The sequence below is a fragment of the Centroberyx gerrardi genome, chromosome 17 (assembly GCF_048128805.1).
Source record: "Centroberyx gerrardi isolate f3 chromosome 17, fCenGer3.hap1.cur.20231027, whole genome shotgun sequence".
Taxonomy (NCBI): Eukaryota; Metazoa; Chordata; class Actinopteri; order Beryciformes; family Berycidae; genus Centroberyx; species Centroberyx gerrardi.
In genome coordinates, this window is record NC_136013.1 from 14,120,801 (window position 1) to 14,137,667 (window position 16,867).

Below are 16,867 nucleotides of genomic sequence, written 5' to 3' on the forward strand. Positions count from 1 at the left end.
AATCCCGCTCGCTCCTCCCTTATGGGGCCCTCGGCGGCCAATAGCGTGGCTCTCCTGCAGATAGACCCCAGTGTGTCTCCTTCCAGCTCCAGTCCCCGCAGAGTAAAAGTCACGTTGGAAGGAAAAGGGGAGAGAGATATCTACTTACAGCTGCTGTCAGATATCCGATCGCATTCGCATGGCGAGGAGGTAACCTGATCGAGCTGGGAGGAGTGACTTTACCAGGGAAGGCTCGAACAAAAAAATGTCTTCTTCTTCTGCCGGAGAAGTCACAACAGCAGATGACATCAAGAGAGAAAATGTGAAGGAGGCGGATAAGCGGGAGTGCATCAAGCTTGTGGCGCTGGACGCGGCGGAGTTGTCCATGGAGCGCACAACTCCCAACACCGACGCGGTGCGCACGGAGCTGCTGGTGAGCGCCGCTTCCTCTCTGGCTTTCTCCCCGGAGCAAGTGGCCTGTGTGTGCGAGGCTTTACAGCAGGGAGGCAATGTGGACCGGCTGGCCAGGTTCCTGTGGTCCCTGCCACAGAGCGACCTGCTACGCGGCAACGAAAGCATCCTAAAAGCCCAAGCCCTCGTCGCTTTCCACCAGGCTCGGTACCAGGAGCTGTACAGTATTTTGGAGAACCACAGTTTCAGTCCGTCCAACCACCCCTCGTTGCAAGACCTCTGGTACAAGGCCCGGTACACCGAGGCGGAGAAGGCGCGGGGGAGACCCCTGGGCGCCGTGGACAAGTACCGTCTCCGGAGAAAGTACCCTCTCCCCAGGACTATCTGGGACGGCGAGGAGACGGTGTATTGCTTCAAAGAGAGGTCCCGAAACGCGCTGAAGGATCTGTATAAGCAGAATAGGTATCCTTCTCCTGCCGAGAAAAGAAACCTCGCCAAGATTACAGGACTCTCCTTGACCCAGGTCAGCAACTGGTTCAAAAACAGGAGACAGAGGGACAGAAATCCGTCCGAGGCGCAATCAAAAAGGTGAGACAACAAAAGGAATAAGACACCAGCTATTTCAATCATATGAATCAATTAATTAAAAATATCCCACTGAGTGTGCTGTGCGTAAAAGGCGCGTTGAAATTTAGACCTGGGCTAATTTTAACAAAGTCATTTGAAAGCTTTTGCGTGCAAGGACGAAGCTGGCTTGGTTTACAACCATTCACACTCAGAGACACACTCAGTCTATTTCATAATCACCCGTCGAGCTTACTTATACGACTTGACAGCGTTAATCATTAACTGTTGATAATTTAGAAACAAAAAAGTGTGCGTAAAAGGGTTAGGAGCACGCTTTTAATGTTTTGAAATATGAAGCGGTTGCCATTCAGATCCGGTTTCAAGTGTGTTGGTGCTAAGGGGCATGGAGACCATAAGCAACAAAAACTTACAAAGTAACTTACATACTCCTGTGATTTCACTGTCAAATAAATTAAGTGGGGTAACTTTAATTAAACAATACATCTAGATGAGCAGAAGAATTAATTCAATTTCTTCTTCTTATTGTGTGTGTGTGTGTGTGTGTGTGTGTGTGTGTGTGTGTGTGTGTGTGTGTGTGTGTGCACGGACCCACGGATGTACGCACACACGCACAAGTACAAACGCACCAGTGTGTGCATGCGGTTGTGTGTGTCCCCAGCTCGGCACATAAATCATTTTCATTATTACTTTTTTTCCTTTTAGACCAAAAAGGATCTTAAAGCTTCAGCGTTTCATTTCATAATCCTCCACACATACAGACAGAATGTTGTCTTCTTTCATGTTTTCTTCTCTGTGAACAAAGCTGACGCGCACCTGGTGGAGGTGACCTCTCTCTCTCTCTCTCTCTCTCTCTCTCTCTCTCTCTCTCTCTCTCTCTCTCTCTCTCGCACACAAACACGCAACACATTACTAGGCTGCCTTTAACTCGCTACAAAAATAAAGCTTACACTACAAGCTTAGCCGACTAAAAGTCAAAACCTGTGGATTTTTTGGGGAAAAACTGTATTGACTGTATTGATACAGTCAATACTAAACGGCTATAACCTAGATATTTACTAATGTCTTTCTTTATATCTTTTCCTCGAAGTTGGGGGTGAAGTGTGTGTGTGTGTGTGTGTGTGTGTGTGTGTGGGGGGGGGGGGGGGTTGGGGGGGGTGCAGCTGTTTGAATCACTCTTGAAAACGAGGTTAATTTATAAGCTGTAATAGCGATGTTGATATGGTTTTTTTATGCTATAACATCTTGCATAGGAATATATATCGGAATTTTAAATTACTACAGCAAATGAAAGTTAAAAAACAAATGCAAATACAATGTTTTAGCCATTTGTCTCGTCACGCCACCATTGCTTGCATTTGTCACACCAGAATTTATTGCGCCAAATGGCTGCGTGGTCGTTGATGGTGGCTGTTGTCAGTGCAGCTCTCCATGGGGTAACAGATCCACACATCACAGGGCAGCCTGCTCTTCACAGCTGTGTAATAACACACTAACAAATGTCCACTTCTTATTACAGTCAAAGTGTAGAGGCAAAGGAAATTTAATTCAATCTCACAATTTAAATTTTATTGGATATTTACTTCATGTTTGTGAATATTTTTTATTAGGGAGCTTCTGCTTTCACAGAAAAGTACACAAACAGGAGACAAAATAATAAATAAAACAATAATAATAAGATATCATCACCACAAACAGTTCCTTGTCTCGTTTTGTGCCACGCAGCCTCTCATTTGTCTACATTTCGTTTTCACAGTGAATCTGATGGAAACCACAGCACAGAGGACGAGTCTAGCAAAGGGCAGGAGGAGCTGTCTCCTCGGCCCCTCTCCAACTCCTCAGATGGGACGATCACCCATGGGACCCTCCCCCTGCAAACGGGGCCTCTGGACAGTGGGGTGGTCATCCAACAGATTGGGGACATCAAGATGCCCCCTGGATCCAGCAGTGGGGGGCTCTACAACGGAAATCTAGTGACCAGTAACACCTCCTCCACCGTGTTTCACAATGGTGGCTCGTCTTACCTCCACACCCCCAGTAACATCCTCTTCAACGGGCTGAATTTGGGCATCCAGCCCTTGGCCTTCAACCCTCTGAGGCCATCTGGAGGGGTGCTGCTGGGGGGATCTGGGGTGGACATGCAGATGCAGTCGGGACAGGAGAAGGGACTGGGCAGTTCTGCGGAGGACTCGGCCCTGCAGTACGCCTCCTACGCCGGCTGCGTGAACGGGGCGGAGGTGAAGCTGGAGGGGGTTCACAGCATGGCCGCCCAGAACGGGGGCTCCTCCGTGTTGACGTTCAGCTCCTCGTCAGGCGCGCTGCAGCTGGGCGGCTACAGCCTGGTCCAGGTACCGAGCGGAGTGTCCGACAGCGATGGCAGCTCGCTACTCAACAGCAACGTGGGTCTTCCTCCCCTGCAGCTCTCTTCTGCCACCTCTTCTTCAACAATCACACAAGGTGGGTTCGCAAAATGGTACGTTGTTTACAAACTCACAAGCTTCTTTCTTACTTCTTCTTTTACTGCTGTGTTTACCCTGAAGTTACATTTAGAATATACTAGGCCGATGATGCCCTTTACCCTCCTTAAAACGTTCCAGTGCAATGTTGCACTTCCCTGGTGGTTTGTCAACAGGCCTTTACTACATCTAATACATCTGAGCTGCTTTATTCTTGGCTTGTATGTGTTTGGACCTGAGCCCAAAGGGCTGATACTACACATAACACAGAGCAGAAGAAATAGTGAAGGGCCACACACACACACACACACACACACACACACACAAATGGTGGTCCTTTGAAAACCCTAGAGATGAATATAACATAGGTTCTGAAGTCACCATCACTCATCATCACTACACTCTTGATCTCCAGACCAGGGAGGAGGGAAACATGTTTCAGACAATCAGAGGGCCATGAAATGCACTAACAGGGAATGAGCCATTACACCACTTACTTTGACAGAAAGCAGAGAATCTACACCACAATGAATAATAAGGAAAAAACTGAAAACTAGAGCTTGCAGTTGGCTCCTGGCAGGCTTTTGCATTAGTCCTGCAGTCTCTGGGGTGCCACAGGGTCAGGCATAAAGAGCATGAAGTGTCTGAGACACACAACAGCGATTTTGAGGCTGAGTCCTGCTGTAAGTTAAGCAAATAGTATTGTGAGAAATGGAAAGGGGATTCAGCTATGGAGATGTAAAATCTTGATCTAACTGAAATGGAGTTAGAGATATGTGTTGATCTGTCATTTTGTTCCTCCAGGTACAATGCCATTGAACAATGTAGCAGTGAGCTCCTCCAGTGAGGACTCCTTCCAGCCGCAGGACAAGCTGACCATGACGCCCCTGCACCACAGCACAGTGCTCTACAGCATGGGCAGCACCGGCCAGACCTCCATCAAGAAGGAGCCGCTGGAGGGAGGCGTCTACTCCTCGTACCACCACGGCCTCCACCTGGACCCCAGCGGCCAGATCAGCTACACCACCCCCAGCTCGGAGGAGGTCCCTTCCAGCCGAGGCCCCGCCTCAGCCGCCAACGTCGCCACCGTCAGCTCGTCCAGCCCCGAGCCGGAGGTCTACACCACCCTCACCGTCAGCACGCCCCTGATGGCCCACACGGACCCGAGCGGCCACCACCTCCAGCCCGCGGAGTATCTGGGAGGCCACGAGGCGCAGTCGGCCCCCTCCGCGCACCTGATGGGCGCCGGCATAAACAGCAGCTACATGAACCTGTCAGAGGACAAGGTGGGCGGCTCCGGCTCGGGTGGGGTGAGCGAGATGGTGCGGGCCATGTGCGGGGAGATGGAGGCTGTGGAGGGGAAGGAGCTCGCCAAACTACAGACAGTGCAGATGGATGAGGACATGGCTGACCTTTAACCTCAGACCTATCTCCTTGCAGAAGCACTCGCGTCCGCCCAAGCAGTGATATGGTGAATCTTTTTACTTGTGTGTGTGTGCGTGTGTGTTTTTTTACCATTCATTTCCTCTAAATGTTAAATTATTTGCAGACATTGTGTTCATTTGACTTTTACAATGCACTCTATTCAGATACAAGCCCCTTTGGTGGGCGCTATGAATTTATCATAAAAAAAAAAAATCTATGACATCTTTTAAAACCCCCGAACATAAGACGAAACTTTACAACTGTTACTTGCAAATAGAAGAAGCCCCTGTATGTGTTGGAGCCATGTTTAAATGTGCATTTTTATAGACAACACCTGCTACTTCCTGTTGAGTGGATTTGATCTGCAGAAGCAGGTGTTGGAATGCCCCAAGTCATGTGACCAGGATGTTCCTCCAAACTAAATGCGTCATGTGGGTCAAACCAAAAAGGTCATTCAGTAGGGGGACGAGGGACAGCGTCTCAGTGAAAATGGTCACTTAGACCACAACGGCTTTACTGAAGGACTGCACACACATGCAGCAAATAGGTCTCTCATTATGCACATGAAGTTGCTGGTTTAGGCAAATTTGTCCTTCAGTAAGCACCTGAAATTCTCTGAATGCTTCTCAAGTCACTGCTAATCCCTGCATTCACACTTTCTGCCATACCAAATGAGCTAGGAGTGATTCAGCATGGTGGGTGTTGTTAATGGGACTGGAGCTGAAATGAATGTGCCTTTCTGCTACCTAAAATATCAGATTGCATTGGTCTGTTTTGGTATTTGCACTACCATAATGACATTACAACAGAAGATTGTACATGTTTCAAACAGCCTTCATGTTGGAGGGTTTGTCAGGATGACGCACCTCAACAAACATACACTATTTCACTAATGAATCCCATTTCAAGCCACAACAACTAGCAATTTGTGAGACCCATCTCCCAAGTTATGGGAGATGATCAAAAGGTCACACTGTTGTTTCACATGTCGTTCATCATATATTGTTTATAATGCTGCAACTCATAGTATGTTAACTAGATGTGACAATGCTATACTATATCGTGTTTCATTTTGATGTGTCTCTCAAAATGTCAATAATCAAAGGATATTTTTCTATAAAGTCAGATGTAAACATATCTACAGCTGGTATGCTTTTGAAATGTATAAGGAACAAGGGACAGAAGTGTAGCACCGACTGAGGAGACAGACCTACATGCAGCATGTATTTTCATGGTCCCACTTTTTAAAATGGAGAGGGATTCTAATAATTTCCCTTCGCATGGCATCACAATGTTTTGGACACTAGTGCCTTTTACGTTTGTTGTTTTTCCAAATAACACTGAATGTAAGTTCTGTCATAGCTCTTGACATCACAGCTTCAGAGACACGACATATTTCACCGCTGTTGTCAGACAGACGAGGGACAGAAGGGAGCGTAGAGCCCGTTTGTCAAGTGTGTCTGGTGCTTTTCACAACAGAAGCCTAATTCCACGCCGACATACATGACCATAACAATGCATTTCAACCTCATGGCCAACATTCACCACGCACATCTACCAGTGCATCACAGGTCTTCACACACAGAGTGACTAGTAAGATTTTCCTTTGTCAGGCTTCATGACATAATCCCACCTATTTGAATGGACATTACAGAGAAAGTATCCTCAGTGCTCTAACATCATATACCAAAAATGAGCCATGGGCAAATAGTAAAACTGATGGTTGTTTTGTTTTTGTTTTTTATCTTAGTTTGAATTGTATGTTTGTTATCTGGAATTATGTGAATGTATTTTTCTAAATCTCCATACTGCAATAAAAGTTTATATTTATAAAAACATAAAACTGGCATGTTTTATTCTTTCTAACAAGGTTACCATTTGAATGCACATGATGACTGTGATAAAATTATGGAATGATCTCTGAAGTTTTAGGCACACAGTATGTCTGTAACGCATCTAAATTTATGACATACAAAAAGCATATGTCTTCCCAACATTTAAGAGGCCTATGTAGCCAAACTTTGTGAGGATGGGGAAAAACTGGCATGCAGTAATCCAGCAAGCCGAGTGCTGCTCTCTGCAAACCTGCAGTGATCGTTTGCACATGCCTAGCAACCTGGAGTTCATTAGCCCTCCTTTTCTCATCTCAGCCCCTGTAATTCAAATAAACAGCAATGAGATTTCCAGAGGTAAAGCTCTTTCGGGTGGGGGGTCTGCAGCTCCACACAGCCCAGTCCAATCTGACGGCCTTTTTCCCTGGGCTAAATGCTGAACAACCCCCCCACACCCCTCCCAACATGTGGAAGAATGAATCTGAGGTGCTGTCACTCACAGACACTGGGTCTCTGTCTAGAAAGAGCCTGAACTCCTCTCATGGCTTTGGGGGATTGTCCATGAATTCATAAAGTTCCACCCAATACTCGCTCACTCAGTGGGCTCCCAACAAAACCAGGAAGGACAGATAAGATGGAGAGCAAGTTGCACAATTGGACGAACAGCAGGGGATTTTATGCACAAAATCTCTGTACCGGAGTATAGGAGTTGTCCTCTCAGTGGATCCTGCTCGGAGGACTTATATGATCTAACTGGTGACCTAAATAAACAGAGGCTGTTTGTCTGTGCTCACTGTTGAGGCACAGAGAGAGAGAAAAAAAATGGGAGAGACTGGCGAGAAAGAGAGGGAGAGGCAGGCAAGCGGGATAAAGTTACCTGTGCACAGGTGACCTCGTCGCCATGGGCATTGGATTAGCTGATTGTTAGGTATCGGGTAACTCCTCCTGTAATATTGAAGAGGGTGAAAACGGCTTTGTTGGAGCCCAGAACAATGTCCCATTCGCAACAGGAGCCCATGATCTATGGGTCTCACGGGGAGGGGGCCACAGAAAACTCCAAATTCCACCTTTGTATTGTGCCTGTAAATTACACAGGAAAGCAGCAGGATTGTTGCCTCGACGCAGGCTATGTAGTACATTTGTATGAGCAATATTACTTACTGATTGCTAATTAAAATATATCTACTAGACTACCTATATAATGCAGAATGACACATCAAAATGTATTTAAATTGTATTGTTTGATTTCTCCTTGGAAAATAAAACAGGACATCTCCATATCTAAGTAGCAGAACGAGCAGATGTATCATTTTGTCCACAATTTCAAACGTGCGACGTAAAACATACTTGGGCGTGCAGTAAAAGGAGGGAACCCCCCCAGAACCCGGGCCTTATTAAAAACGCTGACCTCTGATCTTTCAGATGGTTTCAAAGCTGACATTTAATGCGGCGCAGCAGACTGCAAGCCATATGTAACATGACCTGGGGAGCACGGTACTCCACTGCTCCACGTCCCACTAATGAGAGGGCAGGGGTCACAGGGTACCAGCCCGCTCACACAGACCCACCACTACTAGCCGAGCAAGAGGCAGCTTCTCCATTCTGCGTCTTTTTGCATAAACACGCTGCTCTGTGGGTGGAAAATAGGTGATGGTGTTTACATGAAACTACAGTCGCCAACTGTCTACAAAACTTGTGGATTTTTTTCTTTTACCTCTACTTGAAATAATTGACTTGTTGCTTGGCAGGGGGAAGAATATGTGCACATGTCCAGTCCGTCATCCAGTATGGGAAGAGGAAGATGCGGCCCGGTGTGACTCACTGGTTGGTTCTGGACAATGAGGACAACATCTGCCATATGTGGGCTGACGGTCTAAACCTGTGGTGGAGTGACCCTCACTACACGGGTTTTACCACATTTGTAAGTGTGTGTGTGTGTGTGTGTGTGAGAGAGAGAGAGAGAGGGGGGGGGGGGGGGGGAGACACACACACTCACAAACACACAGTTGGTTGAAATGGGATAGGAGAGAGAGGCACCAGCTGGGAGGCTGCATCATGTCCACACCACAGTGGTCAAATGGTATTTCCCAGAGAGAAAAACAGCACTTTGTAACAGGAGCAACGCAGTAACATGACTAGTGAGCAGCGTGGCCAAACACACTTCTTGTCATTTGCTAAAAACCCATGTAGCAACTTACATGATAATTTCAAGAGTTATATTTTAAGTCGGGTTGTATCATCATAATATTGTCATGACGTTGATAATAACATGGCGCCCCCTCCCTGCCGGTAGGCACACATGGTAGCGCAGCAGCCTATTTAAATCGTTGCTTTTGTTTGTTTATGGGTTTGTTTGGTCGCTTGGTTTGTTGAGTTTTTTCAGCCCCGGAGCAAAAATAATTTCCCTAATACAAATATCTTGATCTACATGCCTGAGGCGTGTTTACCGAATGGAGAACTGTAAAAGCTGAGGCCATAATTGCATATTTGTGGAGGTGGCCCTCTGAGGAAATGCGTAATGATTTTGATGGGGGCTAACCCCAGCGCACTTGTACCAGGTCTAATTTTCCAACATGACAGGAAACTCTGTTAAGCTGATAATTGCAGCTCCAATTTCATTTAACTCACTCATGTCAACAGTTGTGTTTTGTTTTGAGAGAAGGAGCTGCCTTTTCAGTGCCTTTCACTTCCCGGAATAAATCCCTTTTAACTCTTGCTTAAATTAAAGCCACATTTTAGATTGAATTAACCAAAAGGCCTAAGCGAGTTACAAATTATCTGTCAGTTCATTAATTTGTCAATAAATCGTCAATCATCAATTACAGTAACCTACTTAATATTCAGAGAATTCTAGGCTACTATAGGTAAACAAACTTGCATAGGTGTGTGGAAATTGCTATAATAAGGTTTAAACAAAAAAAAAAAAAAAAAAAAAAAAAACAGGCCTGTCTCAGAAATGGCTAATTGATTTTTGGTTTTGAATTTAACGAATTCTTTATTTAACATTTTGAATTAGTTATTTTGAATGTCACAAAGTCCAAAAAATCCAAATGAAACCCACGCGATAGGCTACATTGGACATTTTTCAGTCAATTTAAACAGTATCGGCATTGTTCCAGCACACACAGCTGAAATAGCACTTTGGATTTAGATCGAGTGAAAACCATCTGCTCTAGCCTACTTTCAGTGAGCCAGTAGTTCTTTCAATTTTCTTCCATTTTTTTTAAATAAACCCTCCAATAGGAAACATAGTCTTTTTGATGATGACATTTTTATGAAGTGTTTTCTGGTGTCCATCCCTTTTTTCTCTGTTTCTCTCCTTCCACCGGAGTTGTGTGCAGTTGCATGGCGGGTGTCGCGAGACGAGTTGGGTGGTAACGCATTAGCCTAAGTAATTTCGTTACTTTTCCCAGTTACGCGTAGTGTAACGAATTATAGGTCCATGTCAATTACAGTAGCCTAATAGCATTGCAGTTATCAATAAAGAATAAGTCCTTGCCTTTGTTATCACCTCCACTAAATAGGCTATCATATTGAAGTAGAATTATCCAAAAACGACAGCCCCCCCCCCCCCACATAGCCCCAACTCCCAACTCTACTTTGTAATTAGTCGTCGTCCTCTCATACACTAGGCTAGTTTAAATTAAATGGCAGAAAATATTACTTTCTCGGGGTGAAATATTCTCACTCAGCCTATTGGACATCAGCGATATTTGGCTTTTGAACAGGGGGATGGTAACCGCCAGTTTTGGGATGTAGGCCTATAACGAATTACTGCTCCCCGGAGGAGGATATGTAGTGAAAGTGATATTTTGAATTATGAGTAACGAGTAATAGCCTCAGTATTGCATTACTTTTTGAGCACCGAGCTCAGCACTGGCCGCCGTGTCAGAGAGGAGGAGAGTCCACATCTTGAAATAATCTCGACCCCCGGGCTGCTCGGGTTAAAGGAGGAGGCGCGGCGCAATGTGGTAGAGATATTAGAGAAACCCGAGAGCCGCTCATCAGACAGCTCATTTGCTGAAGCACTGAGGTTTTACACAACTGAAGCGCTGCTAGACCCGGGACACAGGCGGCCCAGTCTATGACAAGCGACGATCCCATTCAAAATCTACATTAGCCTACACCAAATTACCAGAATCATTTATGCAATGCGACGAAACGCCGTGGTTTACAGGATAGGCGTTGCTATACTCACGAGGCGAGTGGAGTAGGCTAAACTGTTCCAAAATGGCTTTTATAACAACCAGCAACACAAATGTTCAAGAAATCTGTTATTTTTAATCGGTAGCCTAATAATTAAATGTTATTTTTCCGTTTGGTAGGCCTAATGCACTGTAGTTTTTTGAACAGTAGCTAACCAACATGGTTGTTAAATTTGTTATATATATATATAGGATACTTAGGCCTAATATTTAAATTAGGCCTAATATTTACATTAACTAATGCGTCACAGGTGTGTCCGTAACGACTTAGAACGTGATTCAGCCAATCAGAAGTGAGGACTGGAACAGCTAACTTAGGAGCTAATATTACGCACGAGCTGCAGCTCATCCATTCAGGTAGACTAGATTGGGTAAATCCAGCACCTGATAGGCTTCCTACTCAGTAAATCGTTGTTTGACAGGCAAAGCCGACTTTAATGGAAAAGTAGATGCTCCATAATAAAGTCATCATTGAAGGGAAATGTTTGTTGCTTTTACACAAGATACAAGGATCAGCTCCAAATAAAGGCAGACTGGCCAAACAAATAGCCACCTTCCCCTGAATTAAAAGCTTTGTTTTTTTCTCGGTCCATAACTCCAATAGTCATTACATCCCCAAATAGCAAGAGGTTGTTGTTTTTAAACGCATCATCCTATTGTCTCGCATTTTATCATTATAGTCTACTACATTGATGATTTTTGTCCATATCTTGGGCTAAATTTTACTTTTATTTCATAGTGGAGCTCATCAGAGCTGATCTCATTCAGTCTCTTTGTTTTTACAGGTGTCTGTCGCCACAAAACAATAGTTCAGCTCGACGGATCATCATGTCATCATAGTAAAAATCCTCCAGGCTGCAGGTTATCATCTCAAAACCATCTGCAGAAGGCTAAATATTATTTTCTAGGCCTTCCCCCTGTTCCTTAACATATTGCACGGGAGTCGAGTTGCAAATCCTGGTGTAGATAAAGAAATGTGATCTGTGTCTCAAACCAACAACTCCACCACCAAGAACCAGTGTGACACAGAACTCATTTACTAATGGATTGGTTTTGTGTTTCACCCCCACACAAAACACTGGAGACAGTGCGGTGCCCATCTAAGCCCTGAAATATAAATGTAGGCTAAGGCTACTTGAATTCAAAAGCAGGTCTCCAAAAACACTTGATGTAGAAAATAAATAGCCTATAGTAAAGCAGCGACAAAAGCAGTGAAGTGCTATTGATGTGATGCTTATGGTTGTCGTCTGTCTATAAATGATATTCATCTTCAGGTCTATACAGGCTGTAGAGCTCTTCAGCCTGTGGAAATTGGCTACATATTTAAAAAAAGTGAATCAGAAACTGGTTTGTTGTTGACGCCTATCTCACGAATCAATAAAATTATAGCTTGACATATAGGCGCAATTAATTTCTGATACACTCCTTTATTTTGTCAATATACATATAAGTGGTGGGAATGATACAAACACATTGAACTTGTGCGATTTTTCTGTTTGCCTGTTTTTCCGACCTGATGGACTCCTCCTTGCTCAAGATGTTTGTGAAACAGTAAGCAAATAGACCATGTGAAATTTCATATCAGTCTCTCTCTCTCTCTCTCTCTCTTACGCTCTCTCTCTCACACACACACACACACACGCGCGCGCGCGCGCGCACATACACACACACACACACACACACACACACACACACACACTTAAGGGGCTGAATTTCTACTGGTGGTCTATAGCCCATAACATCTTGGCCAGGTAGGTTACTCATATAAAGGCCTACGTAATGGCACAGCATGAGCGGCACGCGTAGGCCTGACTATCATAGGAAGTTATTAAATTATATCACCTCATAAAATAAACTACTTCATAATTAATAGACTATGAAAGGCGGGATACACCTATGCTGCAATCTGCATGTAATTAACGTGGTGGGCGTGAACTATGATCAGTGATGCAGCGGTAAATAAAAAGGAGGGTAAACTATGATCTCCAGATCATTATAAGGCAAACAACCATCAATATAAACAAAAATCAATTATATTTTGTAGAGAAGTAGCTATTCATTTATGCGTTTTTCCTTAAAATACCCTATTTACTATAACAAGCATCAGTTTAATACTGCTTATAGGCTATATATTATAAATATATGTCGTAAAGATTTATGTCAGCCTAAAAAAGTGGGTAAACTTCCTTCCCAAAATAAAAACTGAGTTTTTGTGGGTTTACACTCCACTGGATATGATAAGTGATAATGTATTGAGCTGCAATGCTGTATTGCCCCACGTGTGAAATCTGGAGTGTCAAGCCTATACTCTCAATTATATGGGATATATATTCAGAACATGTTAAAAAAATAAATAAAAAGCTTTTAAGAGGTCTGTAATAATTGATTAGCATTTAGGTGCCGCTCTGCTCCCCCAGTTGAAGCAGCAGAGGGATTGTGGGGGTGGGAGGTGGGAGCGCTCCTATTTCAGCCCCTGACGCACTGCCTCTGGGGAGGAAACGGAGCTGCAAACTCAGTCCTGCTCTGCTGTACAGGGTGCAGGGCAGAGGGAGAGCCAATCACCGAAACGCACAGGCTCCCTTTAAGCCTGACATATCTCCAACAGGAACAAATTGTCCCAACAATCAACATCCCAATCTGCTGTGCGCATCAGGGGCTGGAGTGGACTGGATAGGCCTATATTGCGCGAACGGATTGCGCCGGATAGCATTGCAACAACAAACCAAGAACAGAAAAATACACGAAAGCTATCGTTTTGGATACCAGCGTCTGGGCGGAGGAGTGAGATCGGACATCATGTCTATATTACCGTCCTTCGGGTTTACCCAGGAGCAAGTGGCATGTGTTTGCGAGGTGTTGCAGCAGGGAGGAAACCTGGAGAGGCTCGGTCGCTTCCTGTGGTCTCTGCCCGCTTGTGACCACCTCCACAAGAACGAGAGCGTCCTCAAAGCCAAGGCAGTGGTGGCTTTTCACCGGGGGAACTTCAGAGAGCTCTATAAGATCCTGGAGAGTCACCAGTTCTCTCCTCACAACCACCCCAAGCTGCAGCAGCTCTGGCTGAAGGCGCACTACGTGGAGGCGGAGAAACTGCGCGGCCGGCCGCTCGGAGCTGTAGGGAAGTACAGGGTGCGGAGGAAATTCCCTTTGCCCCGCACGATATGGGACGGCGAGGAGACCAGCTACTGCTTTAAGGAGAAGTCCAGGGGCGTCCTGAGAGAGTGGTACACGCATAACCCGTATCCGTCCCCACGGGAAAAGAGAGAGCTGGCCGAGGCCACAGGACTGACCACCACGCAGGTCAGCAACTGGTTCAAAAACAGACGGCAGAGAGACAGAGCTGCAGAGGCGAAAGAGAGGTATGTCTGCGAAATACAGCCTAGTTATTGCTTAGAAGTTGCATCAGTGACAGTCATCTCCATTACATTTAGTTTACATCTTATCCAGAGCGACGTAAGGTTCAATTCATAGAGTATATATCCCCAAAATTACAAGCAGCCAAAACAGTGCAAGGGTCAGTCACAGTGTCCTGGCAATATTCATGTGACCACAGAGTGATCCTGTGAGAGAGAAGTGCTACTCTAGGAAAAGAAATAAAATAACAGCTAAGGACAGAGAAAGAAATTATTTTTGTTTCAAATAGAAAAATGCAATTATTTATTGATTTAAGATGTATTTCCATCCCCCAAACCGGCCTTTCCTGATTTGTACCATGGTCAAACAGTAGCGTAGTGTTGACAACTGATGTGTTCTCCTCAGAAACTAACCCGTTTGTCTTGTTTTAACCTAAATTATAACTTAAACCGTAGGAGAAAAACAAAAATGCAGCCTCAAAGAATGCAAATATTGTAACCGTAAATATTTTTGATTGATGGATGCAAAAAGCAGCTAAATATGGTCACATTTTTTGAGAGCCTCAGGCTACTGAGATGCTGCGTGTTAAAGGTTAAATTGGGTTAAGCGACATTAGAATAAAAGAATACACAAGCAGCACACTTTGTTTAACAGACTCTCATGTGAAAAAGCTATCAAAAATCGTCAAACATAAGAACGAATAAATAAGAAAGTGCAGAGAAGACGGAGAGCTAAACCTTTCCGATTTGTTTTTCTTTAAGGCCTGTTTTATTTAGCCGAGTTGTTATTCTAAAATAAATATGGCTGCCTTTATGCTGTTTGTAGGTCTTAATTGTTCAGCTCCACATGTTTCATGCAGGTCTAACTTATTGATTTATTGTTACAAAAAAAAAAAGTAAAGTAAGTATTCTATCCTTTTCTCCCCATTATAATTTCTAGAGAGAACAGTGAAAACAACAACGCAGGCGGCAACAAACAGAACCAGCTGTCCCCGTTGGACGGAGGAAAGTCTCTCATGTCCAGCTCGGAGGACGAGTTTTCTCCACCTCAAAGCCCCGACCAGAACTCAGTGCTTTTGCTCCAGGGCAACATGAGCCACCCCGGGGCCTCCGCTTACCCCATGTCCGGCCTGGGGGGCCCACAGTCGGTGCACGGCATGCACGGACACCCGCACCAACTCCAGGACTCCTTGTTGGGACCTCTAACCTCCAGTCTTGTGGATCTAGGCTCTTAAGAGGCTGCTTGATTACTATATTTTGCAAAAAAAAAAGACTGATAACTGTATCAGATTGAGTACATGTATGAAATAACACTATAGTACCTTATAATATAGACTGACTTGTCTGTCGTTAAATTTGGTTAGAACAAAATTCCTTTATGCGCTTACCTGTCCTGTAGCCCCTTACTGGAGGTTTCTGATCTCCTGCCCATGAAAATACAACCAGCCCCCTTTCTGGAACTCTTAACTCAACGAAACACTTAACTGGACTGCCCATTTGCTTAATTTATGATATTTTGTTAAGATAACAAAAGAATTATAGCAACTTCCTGCTATGGAAACTAAGAGGCAACGTTTTCATTAGAGTCATGGTAATTAGTTTCCAATAAAACAAAAGTAATACATTTGTCTTATGTGTGTTATTTGTATATCCGCTTATTGAGAGTAAAAATAATACATAAATCAATGTATTATAGCAATTATCCGTCCTGCCCCTCAAACCTGTGCCAACCAAGTGAATCGGGAAGTGAATAATCATTGTCATTTATCATTAATTAATCGTGAATTCAGCTCTGGAGACAATTTAACTGTGATTTATTTCCTATTACAGAATTTTGGTCCTATTTAATCATGTTCTTTCCATACTGCTCCGAATGGGTGTATCCTAAAAAACAATAGACAATAATAGGTGCCTTAATAAGGTCTTGTAGCCTTGTAGGACTACACGCAAAAATGACTAACTAGCTATTAAAATAAACAATGGTGGGATTTGGTCACTTTAATTAAGCTATAGGCGATCGGGAATTATTCTGACATTATGCAAACTATAGGCGCTCCTTTAACAAAATAATAATAATGAAAAAACACAATTCACTACACAGTGTCATAAAGTAAAATTATGTTATACAAAACACCAGCTATCTGTGAGGAAGCTATTAGACAGGCGCCATCGTTGGTCCTGCTGAATATAGTATGACTGTTGCATGAAAAATGTTAGGTTAAAGGACAGCCATTTTTTTTTTGTTGCCATTTTTTTGGTTGAGTGCTGCGGATCATTGGGTTTTTGTTGCCGTGTTTTCTTTGCTCTCCAAGAGTTTGTTCTGTCGGTTCTGGGCCATGGGAAAGCGTCACCACCCAACCTTTACCATCTTTGGAGTTTAGAACAGAAATGGCAAACATCCCATAGCTAATGAAAAAAAAAAAGTTAACTTCACTGCCTTTTACTAAATTAATAGAGCTGCCCTATAACACAAAACAAAACAAAACAAAACAAAACAAAACAAAACAAAACAAAACAAAACAAAACAAACAATATATGGGCTAATAACAGCAATAGATAAAAAAAAAAAATCCTATCACTAAAATACAATAAGCTATATAAGTATTAGCAAACCCCCCCCAAAA

At 44.0% G+C, this 16,867-nt stretch overlaps 2 protein-coding genes across 2 annotated transcripts; both read left to right on the plus strand.

The window, feature by feature from the left end:
- Window positions 1-139: 139 nt before the first annotated feature.
- On the plus strand, window positions 140-6,662 carry six4a (SIX homeobox 4a). Its single transcript, XM_071910958.2, has 3 exons — window positions 140-978; window positions 2,732-3,432; window positions 4,236-6,662. The coding sequence occupies exons 1-3, from the start codon at window positions 245-247 to the stop codon at window positions 4,847-4,849; spliced, it is 2,049 nt and encodes a 682-aa protein (XP_071767059.2). The 5' UTR covers window positions 140-244; the 3' UTR covers window positions 4,850-6,662.
- A 6,790-nt stretch (window positions 6,663-13,452) lies between these two features.
- On the plus strand, window positions 13,453-15,843 carry LOC139920879 (homeobox protein six1b). Its single transcript, XM_071910970.2, has 2 exons — window positions 13,453-14,249; window positions 15,184-15,843. The coding sequence occupies exons 1-2, from the start codon at window positions 13,690-13,692 to the stop codon at window positions 15,476-15,478; spliced, it is 855 nt and encodes a 284-aa protein (XP_071767071.1). The 5' UTR covers window positions 13,453-13,689; the 3' UTR covers window positions 15,479-15,843.
- Window positions 15,844-16,867: the final 1,024 nt, after the last annotated feature.